Raw genomic sequence first — 19,358 nt, 5'->3', positions numbered from 1 at the left:
ATTTCCATTTATTCATTTTTTTCCTGTTTACATTTTTGTTCTATGTTTAATTTTGGATAAGTTTTATTGTTTGTCTCCAATATATTATTATTTTCTTCTATGGTGTCTAATTTATTGTTAGGCCCATTTGGTATATTTTTTATCTCAGATATATTTTTCATCTCTAGAATTTTTATTTGGATTTTTTTCCCATATCTCTATTTAAACTCATCCACTTTCTTGAATATATGTAATACAATTGTAGCTTCTAAGGTTTTGTATATTGATACATTAATTAATCTTTTATTTATTCTAATATAAGTAATTTCAAAACTATAAATGATATTACTAATATGATTACTGAAAACAGCTAAGTTTTTTAGATTTACTTTTATAGGATAGATCTTTCCATGGATATGAAATCAAATTACTATGTGTTAAAGTCAGGTGAAATAATTCTGAATTAACTCTGTAGTTAAGCTACAACTTGATACTTGGTTAAATTCATTTGTTTCATTTTGCTTTTAATTTTTATACATTTTTCCACCTTGATTTAATTCTTTATTATAAAATGTAATACAATGACATGTTTCTATAGTCAAATGATACAACAAATACATCCAAAGTTTGTTTGACCATGTTCCCTTCCCTGCAAGTAACCATATTTTTTAGTTATACTTTTTAAAATTGTGGTGAAATATATATAACATAAATTTTACCATCTTAACCCTTTCATTTATTTATTTACTATTAAAAAAATTTTTTAAAGATTTTTTAAATCTTTAAAGATTTTCATTTATTTATTCATGAGAAACACAGACAGACAGAGGCACAGACAGAGGCAGAGGGAGAAGCCTTCATATCCCAGGTCCCCAGGATCCCAGAAGCAGAGGGAGAAGCCCAATATCCCAGGTCCCCAGGATCACCCTGGACTGAAGGTGGCACTAAACTGCTGAGCCACCCAGACCGCCCCAAATATTTTATTTTATTTATTTATTTTTTTTAATTTTATTTATTTATGATAGTCACATAGAGAGAGAGAGAGAGAGGCAGAGACACAGGCAGAGGGAGAAGCAGGCTCCATGCACCGGGAGCCCGACGTGGGATTCGATCCCGGGTCTCCAGGATGGCGCCCTGGGCCAAAGGCAGGCGCCAAACCGCTGCACCACCCAGGGATCCCTTATTTTTTAAAGTAATCTCTACACCCAATGTAGGGCTTGGATTGATTGATTGATTGATTGATTTAGAAAGACATTCTGTCTTCACAGATCAGAAATCTTTTTTTTTTTTTTTAAGATCTTAATTATTTATTCATGAGAGACACAGAGAGGGAGAGAGGCAGAGACACAGGCAGAGGGAGAAGCAGGCTCCACGCAGGGAGCCTCATATGGGACTCAATCCTGGGACCTCAGGATCACACCCCGGGCCAATGCAGGCACTTAACCGCTGAGCCACCCAGGCATCCCTCGGGTTTGAATTTATAACTCCAAGATCAGGAGCTGCATGCTCTAAAGACTGAGCCAGCTAGGCACCCCTAATTTAGCCTCTTTAAAGTAAAATTTAGTGTCATTGAATTACATTTTCATTGTTGTACAACAATCGTCACTATTCATCTCCAAAAAAAAAAATTTTTTTTTAAATTTACTTACCTCTTTTAGTAATCTCTGTACCCAACATGGGGCTTGAATTTATGACCCCAAGATCAAGAATAGTCACATGCTCTTCTGATTGAGCCAGTTTGGCACCCAGAAACCTTTCTCATTATTGCAAACTAAAATTCTGTATCTGTTTTACAGTTACTTCCTATTATATCCTTCCCCCTAGCTCCTGGTAACCACTATTCTCCCTGAATTTGACTATTGTAGGTACCTCGTGTAAATAGAATCACACAATATTTGTCCTTTTGTATCTGGCTTATTTCACTTAGCTTAATATTTTCAGAGTTTATCCATGTTGTTGTATGTGTCAGAATTATATTTCTTTTTAAGGCTGAATAATATTATATTGTATGCACATACTATATTTTGTTTATCCATTCATCTGTCAATGGACATTAGGGTTGCTTCCACCTTTTGGTGATTGTGAATAAAGCTGCGGTGACATAGGTACACGAATATCTGTCACTGGTTTAAATTCTTTAGGGCATGGGTGGCTCAGTTGGTTAAGTGTCTGCCTTTGGCTCAGGTCATAAGTCCTGGGATGGAGCCCCACATTTGTGGAGAACCTGCTTTTTCCTCTCCCTCTGCCCCTTCCCTTGCTCATGCTCTCGCTTGCTCTCGCTCACTCTCTCAAATAAATAAATAAAATCTTTAAAAAATTATTTTCGGTATATACCCAGAGGTGGAAATCTTAGATCACATATTCTATGTTTAATATTTTTGAGGAACTGCTGTACTGTTTTCTTTTTTTTAAGATACATCATTTATTTTTTGTATTTTTTTAAGATTTTATTTGGGAAAGAGACAGAGATAGTGACAGAGACAGTGAGAGAAAGCTTGAGTGGGGAGAAGAGGGAGAAGCAGGCTCCCCTGCTGAGCAGGGACCCTGAGATCATGACCTGAGCTGAAGGCAGATGATTAACTGACTAAACCACCCAGGAGCCCTGCCATGCTGTTTTCAATTGTTTTTCAAATCACATGCAAAAATATTATGAGCTCATGGGTTTTAATATCTTTTATATGGTTGAACCCACTACAGTCACTATTATTTTCAATGTTCACCTTGTACCATTAGTGAGAGCCACTTCTACTTGACTTCTGCATCCTTTTTTTTTCCTTTTGACTTCTATATCCTTTTGATATAATCTTTACTCTTTGATTATCTTCTTTGCTTTCTGGAATGCGATAATATTTGGGGCTGAACCTGTATATTTTCTGCTCCAGGCTTGAACATCTCTAAAACATCTGATTCCTTTTAGTAGAAAATAGTATTTAAAGACCACCATCTGAGTAGCAGGGGTACTCATTCCTATATTGGTCCTAGGCCTTTTCAGTGGGCAAAATTATAGAATTTTTTTTCATAATAGAAAATATATAACAAATGCATATGTTATTTTTATTTTTTTAAAGATTTTATTTATTTATTCATGAGAGACAGAGACAGAGACACAGGCAGAGGGATAAGCAGAGAGCCTGACGTGGGACTCGATCCTGGGACTCCAGGATCACACCCTGAGCTGAAGGCAGCACTAAACCGCTGAGCCACCCGGGCTGCCCAAATGCATATGTTATTTACAATTAAAATTATGTCTCTTAAAAAAATAAATAAATAAAATAAAATTATATCTCTTTTATCCTACGCTTTACTCATTCAACCAATAATCATTATACATACATCTACCATATTCCTTATATTTTGCCAGTTGCTGAGAATGTACGTTAAAAACTTATATTTGATCTAGTTTCCGCATTGTTTTTTACTCCCCCATGCCCCCGCAAATCTATTTGCATTGGCTTCTAGTTAAAACTGCTGAGCAGTATTGGATTGGCTTAAATAAAAAAAAACAAAACTAGTTGATCTTGGCTTATTTCTTATTTTTCATTGTTTCCATTAACTTAAACTCAGATTCCAGTAACTATAATAGTATCACACCCCTTTGTTGGCAGTGTCAAAGGAAAAGTAGATTAAATAGGCTATAAGTACCAAAAAAAAAAAAAAAAAACTTCACCACAACTGGATATTATCCTAGAAGATAGTGTGATAGCACAAGAAAGTTTGCTATCCTTGGGTCCTTAACCTTTTGGTCAGTTGGACTGGCAGCTGAACTATGTTGTTGAAGAAACCATTGGCCTAGAACTGTTCCTCTCACTATGTTGGTGCTGATGCCAACAACTGCACTATTAGTTTTGTTCTTTGAAGTTATTGGCCCATATTAAAATAATATATTTGGAGAGTTAAAATTCAGGTATATAACACATTTGAATGAGTAAATTTATCAGGGTTTCTATTATGACATTTAACTGAAAATAATTTGGAAAGTAAAGAACTAGGGAGCAATTGCTTGAAGAGCAGACTTCGAGAACCCAGGGTAGAGGAAACATTATAGCACTAGACACATGCCAAGATGAGAATGCATAAAAATATGCTTAAGACCTGATAAATGCGTTTGGAATATTCACCGTTTTTAAAACTATTTTATTTATTTATTCATGAAACACAGAGATGTAGGCAGAGGGAGAAGCAGACTCCATTCAGGGAACCCGATGTGGGACTCGATCCCAGTACTCCAAGACCATGCTCTGAGCTGAAGGCAAATGCGCTTAACCGCTGAGCCACCCAGGTGTCCTGTGTATTCACCGTTTTGTTAGTCATGAGACTAACAAAGCAACCAGACCTTTGTGTATTAGTGGATATCAATTCTAAAAAGTATTAGCATATAATGGAGTTAAAATTTAAGAAGAGCATGGATGTTATCTAGTGGTAATTTGTCGCTATTTTGTATTTTATGATTAAGTTTTATAATATAGTAAATTTTAAAATAAGTCGTAGTACATGTATAAGATAGAGTGAACGGTTATTCTTTTTTCTCAGAACTAAGTACATGAATTTCAGACACCCAAATAGAAAACACAAAACTAAATTCATTTAAGACAGGGAATACTTTATTCAAACCCATCAGAGAAATGGACAGCTTGAGTCTGTAACAAAGCGTCGTGTTTTAAAGCATAGGTCAGTAATTATATATGAGAGTATACACTGCTACATACAAATTAACTGATCAGAGCACAACTTTTCAATGTTCAAAACAGAATAAGCTTCCCTGTAAAAGCAGCACCTTTGTGACATTTTTAACTTTAGTATTCCTCTCCTTCTTCTTCACCCTCTCCTTCAACAGAATCCACACCAACCTCCTCATAATCCTTCTCCAGGGCAGCCATGTCCTCACGGGCCTCAGAAAACTCTCCTTCCTCCATGCCCTCACCCACATACCAGTGAACAAAGGCACGCTTGGCATACATCAGGTCAAACTTGTGGTCCAGGCGAGCCCAGGCCTCAGCAATGGCTGTGGTGTTGCTCAGCATGCACACAGCTCGCTGTACTTTGGCCAGGTCTCCACCGGGTACCACAGTGGGAGGCTGGTAGTTAATGCCCACTTTGAAGCCAGTGGGGCACCAGTCCACAAACTGGATGGTACGCTTGGTCTTGATGGTGGCAATGGCAGCATTGACATCTTTGGGAACCACATCACCACGGTACAACAGGCAGCAAGCCATGTATTTACCATGGCGAGGGTCACATTTCACCATCTGGTTGGCTGGCTCAAAGCATGCATTGGTGATCTCTGCTACAGAAAGCTGTTCATGGTAGGCTTTCTCAGCAGAGATGACAGGGGCATATGTGGCCAGAGGGAAGTGGATGCGGGGATAGGGCACCAGGTTGGTCTGGAACTCCGTCAGATCCACATTCAGGGCTCCATCAAATCTGAGGGAAGCAGTGATGGAGGACACAATTTGACCTATCAACCTGTTTAGATTAGTGTAGGTTGGGCGCTCAATATCGAGGTTTCTACGACAGATGTCATAGATGGCCTCATTGTCTACCATGAAGGCACAATCAGAGTGCTCCAGGGTGGTGTGGGTGGTGAGGATGGAGTTGTAGGGCTCTACTACAGCTGTGGACACCTGGGGGGCAGGGTAGATGGAGAACTCTAGCTTGGACTTCTTGCCATAATCGACAGAGAGACGTTCCATCAGCAGGGAGGTGAACCCAGAACCGGTTCCCCCTCCAAAGCTGTGGAAAACCAAGAAGCCCTGAAGACCCGTGCACTGGTCAGCCTGTTAGAAAAAAGGAATAGAGAAAACCTATTACTGCTCTTTGCTATATCATCATAAGTACACAGATTTCCACTTTTCATACAACTCCAACAATATAGATCTTATTTTGACAAGAAATGTTTTTAATTTTTTTATTTATTTTTATTTTTATTTTTTAAGAAATGCTTTTATTTTTTTTTTAAGAAATGCTTTTAAATACATGTAGACCTTCCTAGACTTCCTAAGCATCTTAATTAAAAATATCTGCATTAACATTTATAAAACAATACCCAAGTAGTTCATGTTTCAATTGAATTAAAAAAAAAACTGTAAAGGAGTAGTTCACCTCACTCTATTACATTTCAATTTTGCATTTGAAATGAAAAACAAAACAAAACAAAACATCGTATCTCAAATGTCTTCCTTCAGATCCTTATTTACTTTATTCTTGAGAATAAACATACCAGTTTCCGAATTCGGTCCAAGACAAGGTCAATGATCTCCTTGCCAATGGTGTAGTGCCCTCGGGCATAGTTATTGGCAGCATCTTCCTTGCCTGTGATGAGCTGCTCAGGGTGGAAGAGCTGGCGGTAGGTGCCAGTGCGAACTTCATCTGGAAAAGGAAAACAAGGTGGCCACCCATCACTAACAACCTGCATGACCCTGCTCAGCCCCAGGCTGTCAGTGGAGCCTCAGACAGACCTCCTGTCCCAGTGCCCCGGGAGCTCACTTGGGTTACTGAGGCCAACTCACCAATGACTGTGGGCTCCAGGTCTACAAACACTGCCCTGGGCACATGCTTGCCAGCGCCCGTCTCACTGAAGAAGGTGTTGAAGGAGTCATCTCCTCCCCCAATGGTCTTGTCACTTGGCATCTGGCCATCGGGCTGAATGCCGTGTTCCAGGCAATAGAGCTCCCAGCAGGCATTGCCGATCTGGACACCTGCCTGGCCAACGTGGATCGAGATACACTCACGCTATGGGAAGGAAAAGAGGAAAATTGTAAATTAGGTTGTGGTAGCATTTTGAATTTTTAGTTAATTTTTGAAAATATTTCTAATAATATACAGGTATTCTTCAGGTTTAGTTGAGATTATCCCTAATTCAATAGAAATGATTAAGGAAAGCACCTGCTACAAATGCTGCAGATGGGTGTGGTCTGAATAATAATGTTGCACTGTTTCGCACATGTGCAAGCCCATTGTTTCCAGTCATGCTTAAATATAATTTTTTTATTTAAAAATATTTAAAGCACGGATTTTGTAAAATGAAGCAAATTAAATTTAATCATTAATTAGTTGGAATCAATATTACTATTCTTGCCCCTTTAAATAAGAGTTTCTTCTACATATGACTTGGTATTTTAACATGGACATCTGTGCTGCAGCTGAAGCTAGATGCCACACCCCTTTGCAGTGTATCTGCAGAATCCATTAGTACTAGGGGATTGGAAGCTAACAAGGTCTGCCTCCTGCACTGCTGCATTGCTGCATTTGCTGTGCCTGGTACTAGCCTATTCTGTCTGCTACATTATTTAACAGAGTAAGTTCTATTTCCAGAAACTGCCTACATGATCTCATTGTGCTATTAGCCAGTTTTCCTTCTGTGACCCGGGCTGGGACCATATGCCTAAACTGAAATGAATTAATGTAGATTCACTAGAACAAAAGACAGCTGAACAGAGAGTACATAGTTCTTTGTCTGCAGCATTTTCATTACTTAAAAAGATGTCCTTCCAGAATCTTCTCCACTGCAAAATAAAAAAAAAAACCCTGAAAAATTATTAGAATCTTTAAAACAATAGTTCCTAAATTAGAAAAGTATCAGAGGACCTACCTAAGAATAAAAGCTCAGTGCAAGGATAATGAAATATTTATTTAAAATAATAAAATAGTATTTTCATTCTGAGATTCTCTACTCACCACAGAATATTTCTACTCATCACGTTGAATAAGAGATTTTCTTCCCTATAGTCTTTATGGCTACAGCTTCCATTGTCTAGCCATTGTCTATTCACTGACATTTGGGCGGGGGTTGGGGGCGGGGGGGTGGGGTGGGGAAGGGCGTTTCCCTGGGTCCTGGGCAGTAGGGTACCCTGGCTCTCAAAGTGAGCTTTTTCTCTTGCTGGACGTGCCGTGCGGCTAGCACACAGACAGACAGACAGACACATACACACACACACACACACACACACACACTCACTCCAGTCAGGGCGGGGTCGCCCCAGACCAGACTTTAAAGGGCTTGTGAAGAGAACTGTGATTTTGCATCTCAAGAAAGAAATATTTCATCTACGTTTTAACAATGAATGAAAAACCTTTTAACGCCTACAGTTCCACAACGATGAAAGGCTTTTAATAAAAGTCTCCGACAGAGGAGGCTTAGAGAGGACGAGCGAACCCCGCCCCGCGGCTCCAAGGCCGGAGAAGCCAGAAACAAACAACTCCGCCCCTGCGCCGCCCCGACGCCGGCTGCCCGGGGTTCCAGCAGAAACTAGCCATTTTCCCCCGTGCAGACGCGGGTATCTCCCTAGAACGCCACCGACCCCGGAGCGATCTTCTTCCTCTAGCCCGGGGCTGCGCTTTGTCCCGCTCCTCTCCCCCTCCCCCTGCCCAACTGCACCCGCCGCGCCCGGGGCTGGGGGACCTCTTCTCGCCCTCCCCCTGGGACCAGCGCCAGGAAGAAAAGCCTGTCCGAGCCACACATACACCGGGGCCGCCTTTCCCTGCCCCAGATCCTGTCGTCACCGACAGACGGGCTGCTCGCGGCTCGGAAGGGCTCAGATAACAAGGACTCGCTCGGCGCCGCCTTTGTTCTTCCCCACGGTTCTGCTGCGCCCCGGGCGCAGTCCTGGCTGCGCTCCCGCACCCGCACCCGCACCCGCACCCCGCGCTGCGGCGGTGGCCGGGCTCGAGGATTTGGGGCAGCGAAGCTACACCTCGCAAACAAAGCATAAAGGCTGACCCTTACCCAAAGAAGCTGTAAAGGAAAGAAGGAAAGAGGGCTTCAGGTTTTCCCAGCAGATCTTGGGGGACTGACCCCACCCAAGGGCCACAAAGAGCCAGAGAAGGAAGATTCTTACCATGGTTGCTGCTTGGCGGCTGCCGGGCGGATGGCGGAGAAGAGGAGAGGTTGTTGCTTCTTACAGCGCGACTCTTAGGCGGTCGATGTAAGAGAACCTGCGGCACATGGGCGGATGCGGCTCCCTATATACAACTCGGTCACCATGGGGATGGGCTGGGGCCTTTTCCTGTTGGTCCAGACCCCCTCAATCTGCCCGGAGAAGTCACGACAGGAGAGTGGTGATTGGTGCAAGCAACATGGGATGAGGTAATCTCTCCCCCACCCCTTTTTCCCTAGCATCCATAGACTGTTTGCATCCTCCAGACAAAGAGACTGTGCAAAAACAGTCAGCCGAGCATCCATGATGGGGTGGGGTTGGGGGGCGGGTGGAGAAAAGAAGAAAGAAAACTTGAATTGGATGATTTTGCTATTGCTTAAACCTCACACTTACAGTTAAAATCACCAGTGTAGGTTTGTTTTTTTTTCTCCAACACTTAGATCGCAGAATTTGTGTTCACATGAAATATTTGATGGAAAATTACTCCCAGCTCCTCTCTCAAAATATACTAAGTTCTACCACATTCGGTGAGGCTTCAACGTCTCTAATTGCTTTATAGATAAAGTAGGAGAAAAGATGGGAATGATGCTTAAAAAGGCTTGGGTGCATGTGATTTTTTTTTTTAATATAAAAAGAAGGTTCAGTAATAGAGCCATCCAAAATGGCTTTTGAGGTTCAAGTAATTTATCTTCAGACCTTCTTTTGCACCCCTCCCCCAAATAGCTAAACAAAAGGGAGGATGGAAGAAAACCATACTAAATATGGAAGCACACAAGTAGTTCTAACACGGTGATAATTAAGATCTAAGAAACCTACTGTAGTTAAATAGTCTACTAGAAATACTCTTTTACCAGAAGTCTGTGTGATTACTATATTTTATGTAGTGTATTATTCCTTAAGATGAATCATCTTTCCTGATAACAGAATTGAGAAAATACAAGGAGTTCAGAAACTAGTTCTAGTACCTGTGCATGCAGTTATTCTCGGCATTGTTCTCCCCGCCCCCCGCCCTTTTTCTGGAAAGGAAGAGAATAACTAAGACATCAAATTTAAAAGGAGAGCTGTATAATGTAAGAAAGAAGACATTTTATAATTTTGTCTCCATCCACAGACAAGTTTGTCAGCTCGATAACTGCATTTCTTTTTTTATGTAGTTCTTGTGTGAATTCAGTAAATCTCAGAGATTGGACTTCTAACTGTGGGAATTGTAGACAGCCTCACACCGTTGCTATTCAACTAGAGACTGTGGTGGTTGCTCAATTGCCTCTTGGGACAAAAAGGCTTTGCTTTCAGCCCTAGGAAATGGATTGCAGTAACATTCTTTTGCTATTTAGAAAGGCTCTATTATCAACAAAGATGGGCTCTGCAGAATAAGACTCTGGACTGATTACCACCTGACGTTGCTAATGGAATTTCGGAGGTAAAGAAGTTCGTTATGACCACCGAAGCTGAAAATTATATTTTGGCAGATGATTTTTATGTTCAGTTTTCAGCAACAGATTTTCAGGGTCTGCAGCACCATTTACAGTGCTCTGCAGAGCCCATTCATTCCTGCTGGGCTGGCAGGCAGAGCAGGCGTGGGAGGGAGGGACTTGAAACAGCTGCTGCAGGTTGTGGTGTGACAATGGCTGCCGTGGATTTTTCTAGTCTGCTATCCATAGCTGTGCTTTACTTGTTCAAATTTGCTGCAGTAGTCTCCCTAGAAAAAATAAAACCCGGCACACATATCATATTTATCTACTTCTTGCATATTTTATAGGAAAGATAATCTTCAACATCATCTTATCTCCATCCTTTTAGCAAATAAATATATTTCAGTAAAAAGACAGGAGAATTAAGGACAACTCAAATATTTCCTCACCTAGAAGTACATTTAATTAAAATAAGAATTAAATGGCATTGGGGAGTATAAGGATTTATAAGTAGCTCATTGAAAATACTTCTTATAAAATTGTAATAAGTCAAATAAATGAAACACTACTGGACCATGGTAAAGTGTACAAATCTTTCCTTATGGAATGAGAGACAGTCTTGAATTTTATTTTCTTTACAATATAAAAGAAATATGTCATTTCCCCAATAGTCTCAGTTCTTTATGCAGTTACAGAGGATTAAATAAAAGAGAGGCGTGTTCATGCAATTGATTCTTTGTAATTCTATCTCAGAGCTATTCTGTTCCTTATGCAAATGAGGATTTTTCTTCTCCTCTTGAGCATAAGTAACAATAAGATCTAGGTCAGAAATAGATTATTTGAGCACTGATAATCTTAAAAGTATAAATGGGAGAGCAGGGGGGAAATAACTAATCTATTCTTTTTTCCCTCATTATCTGACTTACTAGCATGTGGACTATTAAAATTTTTTTTTTCTAGTTCACCTCTTATTTTTTCCTACCAATCTCTTTAGCTTACATAAATATATATCTCTAAGTATTCTACTAATAATTCATTCGTGTCCACTGTAAGATTAGCATAAAACATCCTTTCTTTTATAATATTTGTAGAATTTAAATTATTTATTTGTGTATCTACACCCCTTCTCCATTAAAATGTGAATCCTAGTCCCTGGCAAAGTGCCAAGCATACACTAGACATTATATATATGTTTGTTGATTTAAATGAACGGTTTCTCTCTGTGCATATTTTCACTAACTACTCTAACGCCTAGTAATTTAAGGGCATTTAACCAGTATTTTGTTTTTTTTAAAAAAAGATTTTATTTATTTATTCATGAGAGACACAGAGAGAGGCAGACACAGGCAGAGGGAGAAGCAGGCTCCATGCAGGGAGCCTGATGTGGGCTGAATCCCGGGACCCCAGGATCATGCCCAGGGCAGAAAGCAGGCTGCTAAACCACTGAGCCACCCAGGGATCCCCAGTATTTTGCCTTTTTTATTCAAAAAGCATTTACTGAGTGTCTACAGTGAGCTCTTGACCATCCTGGATAATGTGAGTAATTCAGAGGTAGTAGCGTGATCTCTTTTCTCTAGAGTCTTTCAATCTAATTGAAGAAGTAAAACAAGCACATGTATATAGGAGAACAGCATGTGTTTGTGTGTATAGGGAGAGGAGCTTTGTAGAATCCATTGCATGTATTATAACTTACGTAGGAAACAAAAAAGTTGTATAACACTTTTTTTCTTCTTAATTCTTCATCTCCTATTTATCCCTAAATCCATTCAATCTGGATTCTGCTCTTACCACTCCTTCGAACCAAATGCCCTCCATTGTTGTTGTAAATCCACTGGATACTTTTCAGTTCTTGTTGACCTGTGATTAGCTTTGTCACAGTTGATATCTCTTTCTTGGGACACTTTCTTCCCTTGTCCTCAGAAACTCTACATTTTCTGGGTTTCCCCCTTACATTTTTTTGTTTCTTCTCTGTCACTGCTGGTTCCTCCTCCTCTCCCAATTTTTAAATGTTGGCATTTCTCAAGGTTCAGTCCTAGATTCTTTCCTCATTTTATTCCATATGATCTTAGTCACTCCTAGTAGATGGTAAGTGCATTCGTTCCCAAGGCTTCAAATCCTTTTTATATGCCCATCAATTATTAACAACTCCTTTTAGTTCCAGATTGTGTAGTAAACTTCCTGTCTCTGGCAGTTTCCCACAGGTATCCCAAATTGAACTAGTTATCTTCTCATAAATATGCACCTCTTACAAGGTTCTCTTGCTCAGCAAATGGAGTAGCACACATTTGGTTTCTCAAATCAGAAATGAGAATTACTTTTGATATCTTCCTCTCCTTTTCTAACCACCATAAAATCAGTCTCTGAGTCCTGTCAGGTCTACCTCCTGAATCTCAAATCTTGTTCTTTTCTATCTCAACTGCCTCCATTCTAGTAAGTACATCATCTTTTACCTGGATGTCAGTGCCCTCCTAGATTTTCTATACATTTACTCTTTCTTACCCTTATTCATTTCAGTCTTCACACAGCCAAAGTGATCTTATGATACATCTCACAGGGGCACTTAGGTGGCTCAGTGGTTAAGCGTCTGCCTTCGGCTCAGGGTCCTGATCCTAGGGTCCTGGGCCAAGTCCTGCATCAGGCTCCCCTTGGGGACCCTGCTTCTCCCTCTGCCTATGTCTCTGCCTCTCCCTTTGTGTCTCTCATGAATAAATAAAATCTTAAAAAAAATACATCTCACAGATCATGTCACTCCACTGCTTAAAGCAGATCAATGGCTGCCTGTTAGTTTTAAGATGAAGATCTCAAATCCTTAATATGGCTGCTTTAATTCCATAACGGAAGTAAGTCGTATACTTAAAAATCTGTAAAAAGATATATTGATTTAAAATTGTGTTAAAATTCAGGTCATTTCCTGAGAGTTGATTTTGATAGGGAGGAGGGAAGCAAAGGGGTTATAAAAGCTAGTCACTTTATAATTACTTGTTATGCTATAAAATTATGTTTTATTCATTTTTGTATTTATTCAATTCTTATAATAAAAAATTTAACAGGGATCCCTGGGTGGCGCAGCAGTTTGGCACCTGCCTTTGGCCCCGGGCGCGATTCTGGAGACCCGGGATCGAATCCCACATCGGGCTCCTGGTGCATGGAGCCTGCTTCTCCCTCTGCCTGTGTCTCTGCCTCTCTCTCTCTCTCTCTGTGTGACTATCATAAAAAAAAAAAAAAAGAAAAAAATTAACAATATAAACCCATGAGTTCATAAAGATACCCCACAAAGGAAAATAAAAATAGAAAAAAAATGAATTAAAATAATAATCTGGGCAGCCCGGGTGGCTCAGCAGTTTAGCACCACCTTCAGCCCAGGGCGTGATCATGGAGACCCAGGATCAAGTCCCACGTTGGGCTCCCGCATGAAGCCTGCTTCTCCCTCTGCCTGTGTCTCTGTCTCTCTGTCTCTCTATGTCTCTCATGAATAAATAAATAAAATCTTAAAAAAAATAATCATCTGATACCATTGTACCACTGGAAATAACTATGGCACCAACTCCATACTCTACACATTGGCAATCTAATAAAGATTTGAGGGATGCCTGAATGGCTCAGTCAGTTAAATGGCTCAGTCAGTTAAGAGTCAGACTCTTGATTTTGACTCAGATTATGACTTCAGCATCATGAGATCGAGCCCTTGAGTAGGGCTCCATGCTGGGAGTGGAGACTGCCTAAGATTTTCTCTTTCCCTTCAGGAAAGAAAAAAGGCAAAAACAATAGATAAAGATTGTGACAAGACTCTTGATAATTGTTAAATTTTAATGATATGTATGTGGGGTTCATTATACTCTTCTCTATTTTTGTGTATGTTTGAAAATTTCTTAATAAAATAAGTACTAAAAGGAGGAAATCGTGGTTGCTGAAGACAAATTTTATCCTGCTACCTTGAATAAGTGCATTTCAAGAGAAGGAAATTTCAAGAGAAGGAAAAGGTCCTTTTATTAAGACTTATGGCTTATCATGGAAGCCTTCACTCCGAAAGGCAGCTTATAACCAAATGGGACAGGAGTAGAGTACTTTGAACAGGGAGCATAATATTAACAAAGACATAGTATGATGATGATCTGGTGCCTGTACAAGGGAGAGCAAATATGTTGTCTCAATTTGGGCATGCAAATGAGTTGTGGGTGGTGTGTTATATGTGGGATGGGGAGCTAGTTAATGAAGCATTTTGAACTCTGATCTGAAGAACGAGTTTGGGCTTGAGTCTATAGGCAGTGTGAAGCTTTTGTATTCTAAAAAAGAGTAGACAACATTTTAATAAAATTAACACTAATTTTTATAAAATATTTATTTATTTGACACAGAGAGAGAGCACAAGAAGAGGGGAGCAACAGGCAGAGAGAGAGGGAGAAGCAGGCTCCTTGCCAAGCAGGGAGCCCAATGTGGGGCTCCATCCCAGGACCCTGGGGTCATGACCTGAGCCAAAGGCAGATGCTTAACCGGCTGAGCCACCCAGTCCCCCCCTATAAAATCAATTTATAAAATTAATCTGACAGCTAAGTGGAGTAGGAAAAGAGACTGGAGATAATGGCACCAATAAGGAAGTGATCGCAATAATCTAAACAGAAGTTCTCAGACTTCATAATTTGTGGAGATGGTTAGAAAGGGATAACAGAAGGGACTATCCAAAGGAAGAATCTCAGTGGTGACTGGCTGAACATGAAGCAAAAAGGAGAGAGTAGAAATTAACCCTTAAAGTTTTGAACTTGGTGGGGGTGCCTGGGTAGCTCAGTTGGTTAAGCATCTGCTTATGCATCTCCACCTCTCTATTCCTTACCTTTGTCAGATTCTCCAAGTATAACCCAGAATTTTAAGTTATGCTGCTGAATGGGAAACACCATTGATGTGCATGTTGTTATGTTCAGCACATGAAAAGCCTTTCTGTCTTTTTTCTTCTTTATTTTGAGAACTTTTTGTTGAAGGATATCATACACACATAAATGTTTACCAATCATAAATGTACAATTTGATGAATTTTTGCAAACTTAACATTATTACTAGTGTAACTAGCATGCAGATGAAGAAACAGAACATTATCACTATCTGAGAAGCCTCCTCCTGGTACCTCTACCCACTCACAATCTGCTGTAGAAAGTAATACCCAATGGGGTGCCTGGGTGGCTCATTTGGTAAAGTGGCTGAGTCTTGATTTCCACTCAGGTCATGATATCAGGGTCCTGGGATAGAGCCCTATGTTTGGCTCCACTGCTGTGAGAAGTCTGCTTGAGATTTTCTATCCCTCTCTCCCTGCCCCTCCCTCCACTCACGACCCACTGTCTCTCAAATAAATAAATAAATCTTTTTTAAAAAGGTGATACTCAGGGATCCCTGGGTGGCACAGCGGTTTGGCACCTGCCTTTGGCCTAGGGCGCAATCTTGGAGACCCGGGATCGAGTCCCACGTCGGGCTCCCGGTGCATGGAGCCTGCTTCTCCCTCTGCCTATGTCTCTGCCTCTCTCTCTCTCTCTCTCTGTGTGACTATCATAAATAAAATTTTTTTTAAAAAAGGTGATACTCAGTGATTTATAGCACAATAGATTTGTTTTGCCTGTTTTTGAACTTTATAAAAATGTAATGGATTCTTTTATATATGGCTTATTTCACTTACTATTATGTTTGTGGTGCTTACTTCAGCAGCGCATATACTAAAATTGGAACAATACAGAGAACTTCGCAAGGATGACACACAAATATTATGTTTATGAAATTTAAGCATACCATTGAATGTAATTGTAAATTGTTTTCATTGCTGTATAGTCTTTTATTGTATGAATACGCCATAATTTATTTATCCATTTCCTAGTGTTAGAGGATATTTGCATTATTTCTAGTTTTTGGCTAATACCAATGACATTGCTATAAGCGTTCTTATACCTGTGTTTGGATGAATATACTTACAGACTTCTGCTATATATATTTCTGCTGCTATATACCTAGGAGTAGTAGAACTGTGGGGTAATAGGGCATGTATATGTTCAGCTTTAATAGAAAAACTGCAAATTTTCCCAAAGTTGTACACTCCCACTAGCAGTGCAGGAGAGTTCTGTTTCTCATCCTCCTTCATTGTAGCCATTTAGGAGAGTTCATAGTGTGATATCCATCACATTGTGACTATTGAGGTTGACACCTTTTCATGTGTTTATTGTCCATTTGAATATCCTCTTTGGTGAAATGGCTGTTCAAGGCTTTTTCATATTTTTTCATGGATTGGCTGTCATTATCTTAGTATTTGGTTGGAGTGCATTTTTATTATGAATAAGAATCCTTTGTTGGATTTGAAGATTATAATATAAAAATTTTTTTTTCCATTCTGCAACTTGCCTTTTCATTCTCTTAATGTTGTGATTTGATGAATGGAAGTTCTTGATTTTAAGTAGTTGTTTATCCATTTTTTCTTTATTGTTAACGTTTTTTAAAAGATTTTATTTTTCAGTGATCTCTGCATTCAACGTGAGGCTTGAACATACAACTCTGAGATAAAGAGTAGCAAGCTCTACCAACTAAGCCAGCCAATCACCCCTATTGTTATCATTTTTTTGGTTGCATTTAAGAAATCTTTGCCTATCGACAGGTCACGAATATATTCTTCTAAAGGATTTATTGCTTAAGCTTTTACTTTAGTTTCACAATACATATGGGAACTGATATTTGTGTGTGTGTTTGATGTGATGTAGAGATCAGATCTATTTTTCCCCCATATGGATATCCAACTGATCCAGCACTGTTTATTTATAAGACTATTTCCGCCCCCACAGGACTGCAGTGACATTTTCTTCATGATTTAAGGCACCATATGTATTTATGGGAAGCTTCCTCTCACTAGCTCATATATTTCAACTTTATTATTTTCTAAATTATTATAATCTTTTTTAACCCAAGTAATTAACTCATATGGATGATCAGCCCTATATGTTTCAAACATTTATTCATTTGTTTCTTCTTTTTGGAAACAAATATTGGTTGTCTACTAAGTTGCATGTATTGGACCAGGCATAGTGCAGTGTAATTAGATGTTTATTCAACTAAGATTTAATTAGATAAAATGCATTCTGGTAAGTCCCAAGAAAGAAGCAAGGCATGATCCTCTGCAAGGAGATACCTATTACCTATAACCTCTAGATCTTTGGAGGATGGTGTGGTATGGAGAATGCAGGAAGTCTTCCTGGAAGAGGCAATTCTTGAGGTTGTCTTGAAAAATAAATAGAAGTAGCAGGTACAAATGGAGAAAAGAGTGCACGTGCAAATACAAGACAACTGGATTAGTTTCAGAAACTAAAGTGGAAGTGGTTTGTTATGGTTTGTTACGTAAAGTGTAAGGAAAGGGGATTGGGGAGGCTGGAAGATTAGATGAAGAACTGATTGTGAGGGACTTTGTTTCAAACTCAATGATAGCCATTAAAGGAAATAGGAATAATGAACTTTGCATTTCAAAAAGATACTTCTGACTGCAGCTATGTGCAGAAAGAAAAGATAGAACAGTGTTGAGGATCAGGGGTTATAATGCAGGAAGACTGGTTAGAAAATTGCTGATTAGTAGATGGTAAGACAGACTCAAGGAAATAGAAAGAAGTAGACATATTTGGGAAATATGTGGAAGATTGAGTCTAGAGCTGGTGATGTCTAGGAATCAGGAGCAATGAGCAGTGAAGGATGGGGCAGCTGGCTCCAGAGTTAGGCAGAACTGGTTTCAATTCTCCTTTCTGTCACAATTTAGCAAGGTTGGAAAGACCTTCTGGCTTTAAAGAATGTATTGGAAGAGTTTGAGACTGAAAGCAAGGAGACTAAGTAGGAGGCTATTACAATCATCTAGGCTTTATGATAAAGGCTTGACTAAGACTAAAGCTACAGGGACAGAAGGAAAGAGATGGATTGAAAGGAGAGAAATGGATTGAGGAATATTTGGGAGGTAGATTTACCAGATTGAGAGCAGACTTAAAAACAGCAAAGGGGGGTGCCTGGCTGGCTCAGTAGGTAAAGCATGCAACTTAAAAAAAAAAATGTATTTGTTTATTTATTCGTTTGTTTGTTTGAGAGACATGCCTGCACACAAGGGATGGAGGAGGAGCAGAAGAGAAGGGAGAGGGAGGGGGAAAGAACCTCCAGCAGACCTAACATTAAGTGGGGAGCCCCATGTGAGGCTTGATCCCTGGACCCTGTGATCATGACCAGAGCTGAAACCAAGATTAAGTTGCCTAACCAAGAGCCACCGAGGTGCCCCAAGTATGTGACATTTGATTTCAGGGTTGTGGGTTTGAGCCCCATGTTGGGTGTAGAAATTACTTAAAAATGAAATCTTAGCTATGGAGCAAAGGTATTTAAATGAGTTAGTTGAGTTGGATGAGGCTTATTTCAGGTTTGTTGCTAGAGAACAATAATAAAATTATTCTTTTTCAGAAAATTCTTAAAAATTCTTATTCTTCTTAAAAATAAGTTAAATATTTTTAAATATGTATATCTAATAGTATAGAAAATGGAATAAACACCATAGTGTATAGAAAACTGAATTTGACAACATATTAATGAATAAATGAACAAATGATTTCAAAAAAAATGAAATCTTAAAACAGAAAAGGATTAAAAAGAAAAAAAAGAAGAAGTGTCAGAAAAAGAAAAAAATGAGGGGCACCTGGGTGGTTCAGTGGTTGAGCATCTGCCTTTGGCTCAGGTTGTGATCCTGGGGTCCGAGGATTGAGTCCTGGATCGGGCTCCCCATAGGGAGCCTGCTTCTCCCTCTGCCTATGTCTCTACCTCTGTGTGTGCGTGTGTGTGTCTCATGAATGAATAAATAAAATCTTAAAAAAAGAAGAAAAAAAGATAAAGAAGGACTGGCCAAAAGAGAGAGAAAAGCAGAAGATATTGATGTTACAGAAAGGAAGGGCAGTATCAAGTAGAGTGCTGAGTAATATCAAATACTGCAGAGGAGTTGTTAGTAAGGACAGAGGAATGTTCATTGGATTTAGCAACAAGGAAATAAGTATATAATAAGTAAGACTTGGCACAGAATACATAAAACATGTTTCTGGGCCCAGAGGAGTTCAAGGTC

General features: G+C 39.6%; 3 protein-coding genes and 1 pseudogene across 3 annotated transcripts in view; 2 read left to right on the top strand and 2 right to left on the bottom strand.

The window, feature by feature from the left end:
• Positions 1-8,955, bottom strand: part of LOC112678286 (tubulin alpha-1B chain) — a 55,576-nt gene extending 46,621 nt beyond the window's left edge. Inside the window, exon 1 of the mRNA XM_049102846.1 lies at positions 8,814-8,955. Coding sequence (XP_048958803.1) covers positions 8,814-8,816 — 3 coding nt within the window. The 5' untranslated portion in view covers positions 8,817-8,955. The remainder of the gene's footprint in view (positions 1-8,813) is intronic.
• Positions 4,559-8,955, bottom strand: LOC112678287 (tubulin alpha-1A chain). The gene is made up of 4 exons (XM_025477509.3): positions 8,814-8,955; positions 6,486-6,708; positions 6,197-6,345; positions 4,559-5,753 (listed from the first exon to the last, which is right to left on the bottom strand). Exons 1-4 carry the CDS (start codon positions 8,814-8,816, stop codon positions 4,773-4,775), a joined length of 1,356 nt encoding a protein of 451 aa, XP_025333294.1. The 5' UTR covers positions 8,817-8,955; the 3' UTR covers positions 4,559-4,772.
• Positions 8,921-19,358, top strand: part of LOC112678288 (tubulin alpha-1C chain) — a 73,458-nt gene continuing 63,020 nt past the window's right edge. The window contains exon 1 of the mRNA XM_035707193.2: positions 8,921-9,061. The gene's annotated coding sequence lies outside the window, so the exon portion shown is untranslated. The remainder of the gene's footprint in view (positions 9,062-19,358) is intronic.
• Positions 15,937-16,027, top strand: LOC112678343 (U6 spliceosomal RNA; annotated as a pseudogene).

This window comes from Canis lupus, chromosome 27 (assembly GCF_003254725.2).
Source record: "Canis lupus dingo isolate Sandy chromosome 27, ASM325472v2, whole genome shotgun sequence".
Taxonomy (NCBI): Eukaryota; Metazoa; Chordata; class Mammalia; order Carnivora; family Canidae; genus Canis; species Canis lupus.
Note: the sequence above shows the minus strand (reverse complement) of the source record. Positions and strands in the feature narration are given on the sequence as shown.

Coding starts and splice junctions, on each gene's coding strand:
- LOC112678287 (XM_025477509.3), bottom strand. Junction 6,346..6,485: donor CCTGGAGCCCACAGTCATTG/GTGAGTTGGCCT, acceptor TTCCTTTTCCAG/ATGAAGTTCGCACTGGCACC. Junction 5,754..6,196: donor TGGACCGAATTCGGAAACTG/GTATGTTTATTC, acceptor TTTTTCTAACAG/GCTGACCAGTGCACGGGTCT.